At 35.6% G+C, this 15,227-nt stretch overlaps 2 protein-coding genes across 20 annotated transcripts in view; one reads left to right on the top strand and one right to left on the bottom strand.

The window, feature by feature from the left end:
- Positions 1-12,325, top strand: part of usp53a (ubiquitin specific peptidase 53a) — a 56,652-nt gene extending 44,327 nt beyond the window's left edge. For all 17 annotated transcript variants that reach the window (XM_077201908.1, XM_077201907.1, XM_077201905.1 and 14 more), the window contains 3 exons: positions 7,217-7,268; positions 8,514-9,235; positions 11,337-12,325. In XM_077201908.1, the coding sequence (XP_077058023.1) occupies positions 7,217-7,268; positions 8,514-9,235; positions 11,337-11,413 (851 nt within the window). In that variant the 3' untranslated portion in view covers positions 11,414-12,325. The remainder of the gene's footprint in view (positions 1-7,216; positions 7,269-8,513; positions 9,236-11,336) is intronic.
- Positions 12,326-13,123: 798 nt separating this feature from the next.
- The window catches only part of frem1a (Fras1 related extracellular matrix 1a), a 50,690-nt gene continuing 48,586 nt past the window's right edge, over positions 13,124-15,227 (bottom strand). Inside the window, exons 33-37 of one of the 3 annotated variants that reach the window (XM_077201834.1) lie at positions 14,993-15,151; positions 14,784-14,900; positions 14,569-14,684; positions 14,170-14,255; positions 13,124-14,056 (exon numbers count right to left, since the gene is read on the bottom strand). In XM_077201834.1, the coding sequence (XP_077057949.1) occupies positions 13,854-14,056; positions 14,170-14,255; positions 14,569-14,684; positions 14,784-14,900; positions 14,993-15,151 (681 nt within the window). In that variant the 3' untranslated portion in view covers positions 13,124-13,853. Of the gene's footprint in view, positions 14,057-14,169; positions 14,256-14,568; positions 14,685-14,783; positions 14,901-14,992; positions 15,152-15,227 lie in introns of those variants that run through there. The other 2 variants (XM_077201833.1, XR_013194622.1) reach the window with 2 other exon arrangements.

The raw sequence follows: 15,227 nt of genomic DNA, 5'->3' as shown, positions 1-15,227 counted from the left end.
TCAGAGGCTTCTCAGTTAAAAGTGTTATCAGAAATTGCCTAGAAATCTATTATGCTGCCTACTGCTTATATAGCAGCTGCCTTCTAAGGAGCTTTATGTATGTGGATAAGTGTAATTATAGTATTTCTTCATGATTTGAGTTAGCTATTATTTTAATATTGTATTTGTAATATTGTAAAGCAGTATTCATTTTAGTTTTAGCTGAATTTTATGTTCTTTTGACTTTTTTAAATCCTTTTTTTTTTACATTTTGTATTAATTATTTTAGTACTTTCAGTTAGTTCCCAAGGCAATATTTCAGATTTTTACATTTTATGTTATTTTATTTTAGCTTTATCCCAATTACCAATAATCGTTTTAATAGACAATAACAACACTGACTTTGGTTTTTGAATGTTAGCATGTTGCAAAAACATGTTTGATGTTAGCATGGAAAACGGGTGCAAAGTGTGTATTGTGTCAACCTCTCACCCTTTGAAAGATCTCCCCGAAGAAGCTGGGGGTCGATTAAAACCCCCACTATAGTCAGTTAGTTAATGAATAATTGGTTGCTCTAATCATTACTCATGTATTAAGCTAAGATTGACTGTTTTTGATGGTGAATTATTAAAAATAAGAGTTCGAACCTCAACCGTGCCGTGAAAACCATTGTCGTTATTCAAAACCATTCATCAATCGAAACAAACTTTAAATAAAATATAAATATTAAATTAAAAACTTGAACGTAAAAAATTTCAAATGAAAAGTGAAGTTTTGCCTCGGCAACTAAGTGGGTTTAAGTACTAAAATTACTAGACCTTAAATAAATTAAAGCTGATTAGAAATATAAAAAAATTGGGAAAAGCACATAACAAAATTACTAAAACAAACTAAAATGAAAACAAAATAAAGCTTATTATAAATAATATATAAATATGTAATATGGCAGTGCGCACCTCACACGACCCGTCACGGCTGTTATCAGCACTCTCGTTCCAGATGAACTGGTGAAGTGAAGGGTGCACATGGGGTCGTGTTTGGGGACGAATCATTTGTCCTGGTTGTCAGCGCTGGGAGCTGTTTGTGTATGTGTGAGTGTGTTGTGATGGCCGGGTTGGGGGTCTATTTACCCCGCTGTCGGTGCTTTATGGGCTGAAGAAGTGAAGCAGAAAGGACAGCTCTCAGGCTGTGTCCTCTCGCTCGCCTTTAAGGGTGTTTCACTGCGACTCGAGCGTTCAAGTGTTCACTGCCGTGGGAAATAATGGCTGTGCTTTCTTTTGACGGTAAATGAGTTGGGGTCTTAGACAGTGAGAAATGCATGATGTTTATAATTTGGCAGAACCGGATGGCAGTCATTTAAACAGTAATACAATTCAGACATGTGTTTTACTTTCTTCTTCTTTTTTTTGAGCTGCAATATTACATTTTCTATTTTAGTTGTATTTCAAAATTGATTTGATAGTCCTTTCCAAATGTCAGCTTGGAATTGGTTCAATTGTGCTGTGTGTGTTGCCTTTATTAACTGGCCTGATTCCAGTTGCCAATGGAGCAGAAATCATAAAAATAAAAAAGTGTATTAAATAAAATCCTGACTACTACTACAAAATTAAATTAATATTAAATTTCCCGCCTTGATTTGTGATTTCTACTTTTGTTTTGGAGTCTCCTACATAAGGTTTATATACATCCAAGGTCCAAAAACACTTTCATTTTCTTATATCATACACTGCACATCACCTAATTTCTCAAAGAGCCTAAAACGACTTATTTGAAGATTCGGTCTCTCTAAACCCCAACTTTCCAAGAGCCTACTCTGCTCTGATTGGTCAGATGGCTCAGTCTGTTGTGATTAGTCGACCACAGTGCGTGTCGGAAACCAAACGCTCATTACTATATTTGAATTTCAGCTCTGGATCTTCTTCAGCACTTGATACAGCGATTCTTACAGTAACAATTGCGTTGGTTTTTCTTCTTTTTTTGAGCTGCAATATTACTTTTTTTTTAAACCAAACCCTTCCAGTTTGGACAACATGAACCAAACCCTTCCAGTCAATAACAATATGTATAATTATATATAGATTAAAACAGCTAAATAATTGATAGCTACACCGTTTTTAATAATTATAATAATACGCTGAAATATAATGATCAAATGTGTTATTGACATTGAATTAAATGGCAGCACAAGCTAAACATTTAACACACAAGTTAGTTTTATTACTTTGGATCCACAAAAAATGACTTGATCGCAAACATAATTTGTTTGAAGATGCGGATTGGAATGACATTTTATCTAAAGCAATTAAATTCATAAATTTTTAAGTGCGACTTGCATGCTGAGCTAACTTTTTTTGGCCGCTCTTCCTGTGTTCATATTGAAAAGGAAGGAAATGTCAAATCCCATGTTAACAACCCTAAGCTTTCAGTAAACAGTGCAGTTGAACATTGTCCTTGTTTGTGTTCTGCAGAGGGGTTTTAAGAGCTGTTGGCAGGATGTGCTTTCTCTCGCTCATAAATGGAAACCGTCTCATTGTCTCTGTAGTCCTCTTGCTCAGTATCAGTGCTGTGCTCAGTTCTAAGTGTGCCGCGTGCGCTTTGTATCCCATACGATGCTTGTAAAGGTCAGGCCAGCAGGAGTTGCTGATAGTTCAGTGTTGAACAGACGAACGCCTGTCAGGACTGCTGTTTGCTCTGTTTTACAGAGACTCGCTGGCAGACACACACACACACATGCTGACATTGCTGAGTGTCATGACATTGATGTGTAATTTACTCTGAACCAAAGTCTGAAATCCTTACATAAAACTTTATCTTTGTTCTTTTGCTGCCTTCAGCAATGCAAATCTAGTTTTTAATGCGATGTTGCATGTAAACTAAATGGGCCCAATCCTTCAAACTAAATGAAGACAGGCCTGTTTGTTATTTTGAGAACGGCCCGGTCCATTTACTTTGATGTTTGGCCCAGTAAATGTGATAGTACATTAAAACCATAAAGAGATGTTCTCTAAGTAGCATTTAGGAGGGATCTTGTTGCACTGTGGAAAATATTTATTCTTAGACATCAGGAAATATTTTGGCAGGTCCAGTTCAGTCTCGTCTAACGTGATTCATTATAAATACAAATTTATATTTGCAAGTATTACTTTACTAGATTAATTTAGCTGTAATACGCAGTGTTGGGTAAGTCACTCTAAAATAGTAATTAATTACTAGCTACTAATTACAGTACATCTTCAACAGAGTAATTAGATTATGCAATAATGCAATAGTTTTTAGAGAGTAATTAGTGCAGTAATTACTTTCTAAAACATTTACATTTTTACATTTAGTCATTTAGCAGACGCTTTTATCCAAAGCGACTTACATCTGAGGACTAAAGCAAGCGAGTCATCGTGAAGAGGGAAGAACAACGCAAGAAGTGCTCAAAATACAAAGTTCAGGCATTGCTTAGAGTAGCAAAAGCCAGACAAGGGAAGATTTAAGAGGGAAGGAAAGATTTAAAAGAGAAAATATATATATATATATATATATATTTTTAAACCCATATTAACCTCGAGCAGTTGAACAATACAAGGATAAAATTGTATAAAAGTATTTAAAGGAAGGTTACATTAAAACATAAGGCATTCAATTTTGATATCGAATTCACTATAGTTTTACATAGAATTGTTCTATAGTCTATAGTGTTTAATGCAATTGCATCAGAAGTAACTGGAATTAAATTACAGAAAAATCAAGAGTAATCTTTCTTTACTAATTCAACTCTCTTCTACTAATTCAATGACAGTAATGAATTACTTGGTAATGCATACACCATATACTGGTAATATGTTATCACATACTTTAATTGTAATCTCCAAAGCTAGCAGTATGTTCCAGCTAAGCCCTCTAGTCCATGGGATTTTTGTGCTGATTTGTTTGGGCCTGATTCACTCAGCTATCGAGGCTAGAGAACAGGTGTGTGTCGCTCGGCTGCTGAGGTGGCAGTGTTGACGTATGGTTTGAGTTTAACCGTCAGATCTGAGCTCTACCTCAACTTCTGCACATGTGATGGCCGTCTGAGATCATTTCCACACGTGTCAGGATCAGGATCAGCGAGGCAATGATTTTACAATACTATTGTTATTATACAAAATATTGGTAACACTTTACAATAATGCTTCATTTGTTAACATTAGTTAACTACATACATTAGTTAACTTGAACTAACAATGAACAATACTTCTACAGCATTTATGAATCTTAGGTAATGTTATCAAATGAGGCCTAATTGTAAACTGTTACCAAACTATTCAAATGTTTGTTTTTGGTAATTAAAATAAAGCTGAGAAAAAAATAATGTTATTAAAGTTAATGTAATCTCATTTTCATTTCTAGTTTTGTTGGAGTACTAAAATTACTAAAACTATTACTTACAATAAAAACAAGTCCATATACAGTAGAAATATTTTTGGGAAAAAATACAAGCACATTACATTACAAATTTGCTTAAACTAAAACTAAATATAAAAACTGAGAAAAAAAAGCTAATGTAAAATATTAATAAATGCTAGAATAGTATATAATACTAAAATAACACAGATTTTATGACACTGGCTGGTGATGTGCTCGTTTTATTTAACCGACCAGAATATTACTCATAGGTTATTCATCACAGTTTTATTTTTAGTCATTCATAAATCGAATCTGACCACGATTATCTTTTATTAGTGGTGTTTATTAAGGCAAGAATCAATCACTCATACTTTGAGTTTGGAACACTAAATACTTGTTATCATATATATAATCATCCCTCACTGTTTGCAGACATGAAAGATTATGATATCAAATCATGCGGCTTCTTGAAAAGAGATGCTGGTTTTTTTTTTTTTAAGCAATTGGATTTACACTGTTTTGCTTGGTAGAAGATTAAACAAAGGCAAACAAATCCCCTAAACTTGCACTGATGGAGGGAGTCGTCATATCTAGGGTCCAGAATGTCATATTAGGGGTGGTGTTTTATTTATTTATTTGTTTTCAGCTCCAACATTGCAAGTCATGGCCATCAAATGGAGGTTCTTCTCATGAGGCTTAACAGCTTAAACACGACAGGCTTGAAAAAAAAAACAGAAATGGGGTCTAAAGTCCAATCCTCTCATAATTGCATGCTAGCCAAAGGGATTTAGTTGTTAATGCGCTGGGGGAAAAAATAACAGAAGGAAGGGAAAGGCAATGTGTGCTGATACATCTCACTCACACACACACACACACACACACACGGAGCTCAGGGCAACCGCTGTGCTCAGATTCAAAGACAAACCAGCGATCCCATGAAGAATAGGAAGTGTAGGACTAATTAAAGAGTTCATTAACCAATTCTTTTCTTTTTTTTTCCTATTCTGTTTTCTATGATATGGGTTTTATAGTAAAAGTATGTATTATCAGAGTAAATGGAAATGTATTGTTGCAGTTCAGTATGTTTTTTTTTATTTTTGAAAATTATATTAATGTGATGTTATATCAATCGAAGTATGACTCGCTGAACTTTTCTAAAATCCTATTGATTGGGCTTGTCTACTCAGTAATGTGAAGTTTAATCTTTAATCTTTAGCTCCCTCTAGTGTTTCATTTTCATTCTTATTTTCTTTATAGGACTCACCGGACACTTTATTCGGTACACATTGCTAGTACCTTCAGAACTGCCTTAATTCTTGGTGGCATAGATTTAATAAGGTGCTGAAAACATTCCTCAGAGATTTTGGTCCATATTGTCATGATAGAATCACACAGTTGCTGCAGATTTGTCGAACCGCTCGTTCCACCACGTCCCAAAGCTGCTCTATTGCAATGAGATCTGGAGACTGTGGTGGCCATTTGAGTATAATGAACTCATTGTCATGTTCAAGAAACCAGTTTGAGATGATTTGAGTCCGAACCACAGATACAAGGCAGGATGGATCATGTTGTCTATGCAAAATTCTGGCAAAATTCCATATGGGTCATCAGACCAGGGAACATTTTCCTATCTTCTATTGTGCAGTTTTGGTGAGCCTGTGTCAATTGTTGCTGTAGCTCTTCTGCTTCAAGATTGGACGTGTTGTGTGTTTAGAGATGCTCTTCTGCAGACCTCAATTGTAACGAGTGGATATTTGAGTTACTGAGTTGAACCAGTCTGGTTATTGGACTGGATATTTGATCTTTTTCGTACCATTCTCTGAAAATCCTGGTTTTGTGCGTGAAAATCCCAGTAGATCAGCAGTTTCTGAAATACTCAGACCAGCCCGTCTGGCACCAACAACCATGCCACGTTAAAGTCACCTAAATCGCCTTTCCTTCCCCGTTCTCAGTGCTCAGTTTGAACTTCAGCAGATCGTTTTGACCAGGTCTACATGCCTAAATGCATTGAGTTGCTGTCATGTGATTGGCTGATTAGATATCTGCAATAATGAGCAGTTGAACAGGTGTACCTAATAAAATGGCCAGTGGGTGTAAATATGCATACAATTTAATTTAGTCAACTTTTAGAAGTGCACTAACATTAAAGATGGTCTCAAAGTTTATATACTGAAGTCCAAAAAATAAATGTTTGATTTCCTGAAACCTTTAATTAAGTAGCTATTCTATCATTCCTTGGAAAACTGCAGTTGTTTTGAGGTTTCTGCACAGTGGTGCTGTCTTCCCTGACACTCTCACTGTTATTTTGTGCGCCATTGCTTGTGAATGTGTTCCCAGCATGCAGCTGTGTGGTCATAGATAGTCAGATTTAAAGATGCGGTCACTACAGCAACACGTTGAAAGCTTTACTGTTTTCTCTTTAGAATCCAAGCTCTCTGACTCACTGACCACTTGGCATGGCATGGGCACTTTTATGATCGCGTTTACCGCTTGAGCTCATTGTTAACAAGCCATTGGCGCGCACAGCCAAGCTGGTTTGAACCGGATGGCCCAGCCTGGGCCCTTTCTCTTTGGACTTGTGTACTTCAGACAGGCCCAGAGCCCCCGCTGAGCACTGCCCGCCAGATGCCCCACTGAGACACATCCTCACTGAAGCCGACCTCTTACATAACACGTCTGCACTGTCAATGTTACAGCTGGGAGTTGACATATCAGACCAAATTCAGCCTCAGTCTGTCTGGAGATATTCTGTCTTTTCACGTTATTTTTCCTTTGAGATGTATATTTTAAACATGATAACTACACATTAAAGAATGCATGCAACTATACATAAAACATATGTTTTTAATAATTTATCTTATAGGTGACTACCAAAAGAAAGCACATGATCGTTCCATGAGTCCTGTTATTCTAAGGTAAGTAATTTGGAAATATGAAGAATGCATGAACCTTTGAATCTTTTCCATGATATTTTGTGTACTTTCCATATACAAAAATTTTCAGTTGTATAAACCATAAACACATTGTCCCAAAATCTATTTAAGCCACACTTATACTTAAAAATCATATATATATAAATATATATATAAGTAGCTATTATATATATTTCTCTCTGTAATCCAATGCATTTGAACATTTTATGTCACTTAAGTGCCTAAATACTTTTTGTCATGTTAGGACATAATTCTGTTCTTAAATCCCATTTGCATTTGATGACCCTTCATACGCTTTGGGCTCTATGGGAATAAACACTTTTCAAAGGACATTTTTTAGCATATTTGTGTATACATGTGACTCTGGTCATTGATGGAAATATTTCAGTGTAGTTTATTTTTAAAAAGAGTCCATGTAGAAATAATATATTTTAAAACAATATAATTGCTTGAAATGAATGTGGTGTTTTGGACACTTAATTGCATGTTAATTGCCATTAAATGAAAATGTATTAGTTAAAATTTGTATTAAATGCAATTAGCTGAACTTTAGAGTGGTTTTGACCTACTTAAGTAGGACTTAATCACATATTTATTAAATTTCATAATTACTTCTATACTTCTATTGACTTTGAAATATGGTTCAAGTGTATTGCCGAATGTAGTGATAAGCATTTATGGTAAACTAAAATATAATATATTATATATATATATATATATATATATATATATATATATATATATATATATATATATATATATATATATATATATATATTCAATGTATTTTCTATTGAAACTTTTGTCACATATTTGAATATGTTCAGTATTTATCATTAAATAAATAAATGTGATATCGAATAACACACTACAGTTAAAATTCGAATCAATTACTTTTTGCTTCAGTATGTTAGTCAACAATAAAAATTCTTTAAAGCACGACAAAGGATAATTAAAACAATCTAATATATATATATATATATATATAAAACTTTTAATTTGACATTATTAGACAGTACACTTTTTAAAAGTGTAAAGAAACAGTCATTTAACTGGCCTATTATTTGATATAATATTATCTGGGAGTAGAATTGTTTAAAAGCATACTTTTAAGATTGGAAGTACACTATAAGAAATACAATTAAACATACTTCTTTTTCACAAGGATCATAATGGGCCATTATCAGGTAGTTATTGAATATAACAGACCTATGTTTCCTCCCGCAGAAGGCAAGCTTTTAGATACATTCCTGGTAAGGAGAAGATGGAAAAGACTGAGGTAGAACGACCACATGCGGTAAACGGGAACCCCATCCCTCCTTACTTCACCAAGACCAGCAGTTCGGAGTGGAACAGCTCCGATGACCTTGCCGGTCCCTTTTCCGAGCAGGAGGATTCGTCGTCACATGCTGACACGCCTCCTCAGGTTCCCTCTCGGACTCTATCTCACGCCACAGCTCCACCGTTGCTTCCGAAACCACATGTTTTGAGTTCAGAGAACCGACGACACCTCCCGCAAGATCCCTGCCCAGCCAGTCCTCTGCGCCTTCCCCGGAACGGCTCGGCCCTGTCCCAGAGCATCCAGCAGAAGTGGCTGGAAAACTCAGCTGAATCGCACATGATCTCGTCGGACACAAGCTCCAAGTCTGGCTCCTCTGATCAGGAGAGGAATGATCTGTCAGCTAGTGAGGGTGAGGAGAAGTTCTCCATCTTTCCTAAACCTTTGGTCGGCTCTCCTGGGATCCCCACCACTTATTTCTCTGTGGATAACTGCATGACGGACACTTACCGTGCCAAGTACTATAAAAAGAGACCCGGGCTTCACATGATGGTGGACTCTAGAGCCGGGGATCACAACTCATCTGGTGAAAGTGATTATGGGGAAAGAGTGTCACCATCTCCTTCAGAAACACAGGCACCATCGCACACCAGAGTCATAGCGCTACCAGGTAACGAGTCTCAAATACATATACATCTCTGCTAATGTGTAGCGGTTGAAACCATAAACTAGATGGATCATTTCAGTCACTGTTGGTGATGCAGTCACTTCTAAAATAAATAGTAAAAATGAAGTAAAATGACATTCTGGGGTCCTTCGGCCCAAATGGACCCAAAAAATTTAAATATTTATTTTTTAAAAATCATAGCTTCATCGGAATGGTCTGAAATTTGGTGACTTTTTTGGTGACTTTTTTGCTACTTGGTATATGAACATCCAAAAAAATTGGGGACAGGATTTGAATAATCTAAGTGGTTGTAAAAAAAATTGTCACACTCAGGACCTTCGGCCCAAATGGACCCGGCATAGGAAATGAATGGGAAATTGGCAAAAATGTGAAAATACCGAGTTTTTTTGTGCGTACAATCTACAAATCAGCCACGATCCAGAAAAAAAGCACACAACAGTGAAGGGGTGAATCTATAAAACATCAAGAGTGCAAAACAGACACATCCACACACACACACACACACACACAAACACACTTTTATACATAAACAAACTAAAGAATTCAGATTTCATATGTGTTTTGCATTTTTAAAATGCTCAGTTTGTCCACCAGATGGCATCCATCTCATTTCAAAAATTGCTTTCATGAGGTCTAGGCTTGACACTAAAATGAAATACAGCTTTAAAAAAAATTTAAAAAAATATTATTTTTTTTAAATAATTTTCTATTATATTCAATGGGGGGGAAAATTGGTCATATTTATTGCATAAATATTAATTATAAATCATAAAATTCTCAAAACACCAAAAAAGAAAAGAAAAAATATCATAAAAAACAAGTAAAAAAAAAAATGATGATTTTCTTTTAATAAATATGAATCCCACCCCTCCGGCCCATTTGGACCCGAAGGTCCTGAGTGTGACCCTGAAACGAAGGACCCCAGAGGGTTTTAAAGGGATAGTTCACCCAAAAATTCTGTCAGTATTTACTCACCCTCAACCCCGTAAGACCTTCGTTCATCTTCGGAACACGAATTAAGATATTTTTGATTAAATCTGAGAGCTGGATCACTCCTCCATAGGCTTCTAAGGGATTGAAACTTGCCACCCCAGAAAAGTTATTAAAGACATCGTTAAAATAGTCCAAGTGACTACAGTGACTCACTCGAGGCCCACAGAGAAGAAAATGAATAGTTGAATAAAGTCGTTATTTTTGATTGTTTTGGCACACAAAAAGTATTCTCGTCGCTTGATAAACTGAAGATTGATCCACTGTAGTCACTTGGACTATTTTAACGATGTCTTTAATAACTGTTCGGGGCTGGCAAGTGTCAATCCCTGAAGAAGCCTATGGAGGAGTATGGAGGAGTGATCCAGCTCTCAGATTTCATCAAAAATGTCTTAATTTATGTTCCGAAGATGAACGAAGGGCTTACAGGGTTGGAACAACATGAGGGTGAGTAAATACTGACAGAATTTTCATTTTTGGGTGAACTATCCCTTTAAGATAAGTGATTGTCTTAAGTTACAATGTAGCACATTGATTAATCATTCATTTATATGTAGTAATTTATCTTTTTTTTTTTATATAGAATTTCAATAAATGGATGCACAAAGACGGATGGATGGTAGTAATAGATGGATAGATAGGTGGATAAATGGATGGATAGATCAGGTTCTCTGATGCCGATTAATGGTCACATGACATACAGATAAACAAATAAAATGTGTGTTGTTAGTATGTTGATTTGAATTTATTTTCATTTGGCATTTCCATTATTTAATTATTTATTAGCTTTTTAATGAACACACTAACACCTGAATCCCTTTCTTTCTTTTGTATTTTTGCATCAATATGGCATCAATAAGATAGTATAAGGATAAATGAGTTGGGTCAAAAGCAATCTAAAAGGAACCAAAAAAGTAGTCAGAATACATTACCTAAAATTACAACATTACCAACTACAATTTGTACGTGATCTACCCAACACTGTGTAGATATTTTACTGATAGACATTCTTATAAGCTGCCAGATTCACCTAGAACAAAGTTGGACTACAGCACTAGTCTGATAATACTTCTATAATGTTTTTTCTTTTCAGTTCATGCTTCCAGTAAACCCACTGCAAAATGGAACCCTGTTTCAGTGAAAGGACTGGATGAACACGGCTTTCTATGACATCAGGTGTCATGTGTGAAACACACAGCGCTAGTGATGAAGCGTGGGCGCTGACACCTCTGGATCACTGATGTTCAATGGCCTTCTCTTGGAACATGTCTTTCTACACTTTAGGTTGTGTGTGGCAGTATCAAACAGTACATTTGCACATTTTGAAGCCAAAAGAGAACAATATTACCTAACTTAAAAGAAAATATTCGGAAACACTCCGTAGGCTCAAATATATTTAATGACTAACTAATTAACACTAACTAAAATGAAAGAATAAGAGTGATGGATTGTCTTACGACCCCGCGGTGCGTTTGTTTATTTGGAGATATGAGTTTCTGTTCATTGCTTCTGATTTTCTCTTAAATTGTTTAATGTTTCGATTGTTTTTGGACGGCAGAGCTGCTTAAAGATTCGATTGTATTTTCAGAGGATGAAGCTGCTAAATGTGAAACCATTCCTGTATTTGGTAAGAACTCATTTAAATGTTTCATGGCCTTTTTTATTGGTTTGGGTGTGTGATATCGATTTTTTTATTTAATTAGTCCCTGATCAGTTATTAAAATGGGCCATTTTAAATATTGTCATCCTTCCTTCATGTTGAGTTTTTCAACCAATGTGTACAGAAATCATGGACACTGGAGATCGAAATGTATGTCATTTATTTGTAAATGGTGGAACTTGACTTTATTTGGGCACATGAAATGTTTTTTGTTTTGTTTTTCATACTTGGAACAAGTTGTACATTTTGTCATTTAGTTTTTATTTGTATGATATTTTGTATATTGCTTGGCAGAACACTGAATAGTGCCTTATTTTATACGTAAAGATGGGATAAAGGTGTTTTTATCTTATGTTAACTTTTATAATATTGTAGTTCATTTTGGTTAAGAACTTTTAATAAACTGATTTATTTAAGCATAACATGGTTGCATAATTTGTATCAAATATTTACACTGAGACACTTTTCAAAAACATTTGAATGTTATTCTCACCAAGGCTGTATTTATTTGATTTTTTTTTTTAAAAGTAATATTGTGTAATATTAAACAAATTTAAAATAACTATTTTCTATTTGAATATATTTTAAAAATGTAATTTATTCCTGTGACGTAAAGCTGAATTTTCAGCATCATTAGTCCAGTCTTCAGTGTCACATGATCCTTCAGAAAATCATTCTAATATGCGGATTTGCTGATCTAGAAACATTTATTATTATCAGTGTTGTGCTGCTTAATATTTGTGTGGTAACTGTGATAGTTTTTCATGATTCTTTGACTAATAGCAAGTTCTTAGACATTTTTTGTAACAATGTAAAATGCATCCTTGCTGAACAAAAATTAATTTTTTAGTAAAAAAAAAAAAACTATTGAACCCAAACTTTCACAAAGGCATCAGTTCTTATAAAAACTTTGATGATAATCAATATTTTATTTTGATTTTAATCTCTTGTTATGAACTATATGAATAGTATTTATTTTAAGATTTATTTTAATTTAACAACTGAGAGCCTGGAATATTTATTGTAATTCTTCAAAGATATATATTTAGTCTCGGACACAATTATTAGGTAGCAATAATTTCCAGAGAAATCAAAATAATAGAGCATTAATTTCAGACGTCATTAATATGTCAGGAATTTTTATTCTAAAGTAGGGGTCTTTGCAGTGACAGTATTCATATATATATATATATATATATATATATATATATATATATATATATAGATATACAGTATATAGCAATCATTTAGTGAACTAAAAAACTAATGCTAGCTAAAAATTCTACATAGCTTCAAAATCTAATACCATTTCTTGAAAATCAGTCCCATGACATAGAGCACAAACAGTAATAAATACATAGAGATTGAGTAGCATATATTACATTTACATTACAACACATGGTCCTCTGAGTTAGAAAAGATGTAGGCTGCATCTGAAATCGCACACTTCCCTACTATATAGTAGGTGAAAATCAGTATATGACAAAAGTAGTATGTCCAAATTCACAGTAGTCATAAAAGAGTGGGCAAAAAATACCTGGATGACCAACTTCTGGCGAGATTCTGAAGTGCGCATCGATGGACACCATGAGGCCACGGGAGAGGGTTTATGAATGGCAGTGAAGTGACCTAACTGACGCTGGTAGGTCACATGATAATGACAACATGGCGAATGTAGTACGTCCAGATTACATTCATACTATATAGAACATTCTTTTTTTAGCGGTTGTGAAGTACTTACTTGTTCAAAATAAGTCTCTACTCAAGAGAGAGCGATTTCAGACACAGCCGTGGTCACGTCACCCTTGGACTAAGAAACAGTGAGTTGACGGCAAACAGTTGTTAATGTGGCCTGTGCTGTTCAGCAGAATCAAAACACATTACAGGAGTCACATCATGATAACTTTGCACTAACGAGTGAGAAAGTTCCCTCACATGCTGTGAGCGGTCTTACATTTTAACGTAACACACATAACGGTGTCCCTTTCCTTTCTTACAGTCTCGTATCTGCCATTTAGTCTTCCTCCAAACCAGGACACACTTCCTTGTTCCCTTCTTCCTGTTTTTTGGAGGGCTCCGCCTCCAGTTGGTGTAAGTGACAGGCTCTCCACCCACCCACTCCCAGCGGCCTTTACTTTCACGATCATTCAGACCTGCGGTTCATGAAAAACAGAGCTATGAGTTCATGTTTAAATCGTATCATGCTAAAGAACCTTAAATGTCACACTGACTGCAAAGTTAGTTTTATTCACACAAAAAAAGTTACCAATCCAAAAGGGTTTTCTTTCACTGAAGTCCCACAGCCAGTCCATGTCTCCTTTTGACAAAACACTGACCAGGTTTCCATTGAAGCTTGGGGAAACAAGTATTTAGTTAGTCAACATGAAAGTTACAAGCTTGACCTTTCTTTAAAAAAGAAAAAAAAATCACACATATTTGATATCCTCCAACTGGATGAAATCAAAGACCCGAAAAAAAAGCAGGTCCATCATACACTACGCAATTTTCTGTGAAATCTGTCGAATCAAATCAGCGGACTGGCTCTGATATTCAGCAACTACTGTCGACTCATTCAGACTGCAGGTCGGGACAAAAGTCTTGGAGTGTATTCCAGCCTTATAAGTCATAATTGGTGGTATTATTGTTTTTTAGCGTGTTGTCTTACCTTTCTCGGCAGGCCCGCACCGCTGTGCTCCACGATGCTTTGCGCTCTGTGCTCAGAATATAACAGAAGTCGTTGTGGTACGTCCATCCTCGAGGACATTTCTGTGCTTTCACAGTCTGAGCAAGTACAGAAAAGACAAGAAAATATTCAAATCATCTCATGAAATGTAGAAACTGAAGACCCAGTCTTCATGATTTACTCTGAATATGAATGACCTCATTAGTAGGTGTCCAGGGCCTCCAGGAGACTCCATTACAGTGAAACATCTGACCTGAGCTGTCGTTGTAGTGGAGGAAGCCACTGAGCTCTGGAGTACAGGGTTTAGAAGAAGGCTTGGGAGAGAGGCACCAAACACGCAGGTTTATTTGCAAAAGATTACTCTAATTAATCTGATGATTTCTAGGCACACTCACAAAATTCTTACTTGAGTCCCAGAAGGCTGCAGAACTCTGTCAGTTTGCAGTAGTTTTGTCCTGAGCGCAGGAGCGTGATGCTGCCCCCAGCTGGTCACCTGCACCTGTGCCTTTCTGTCAGTCCTGGAGTCAGCGTTGTCCTCCACCGCCATCGATACAATACCGTGATACTGTAAGTAATTGATAATATTAATATGATGTTAATAATAATAACAAAATTATAGTATCAAAATTTAAGAGAAATAA

Source organism: Siphateles boraxobius, unplaced genomic scaffold (assembly GCF_051911475.1).
Source record: "Siphateles boraxobius isolate OS27281-9 unplaced genomic scaffold, OSU_SipBor_1 48, whole genome shotgun sequence".
Lineage (NCBI taxonomy): Eukaryota > Metazoa > Chordata > Actinopteri > Cypriniformes > Leuciscidae > Siphateles > Siphateles boraxobius.
The sequence above is the reverse complement of the archived record's forward strand: the minus strand, read 5'-3'. Positions and strand labels throughout refer to the sequence as shown.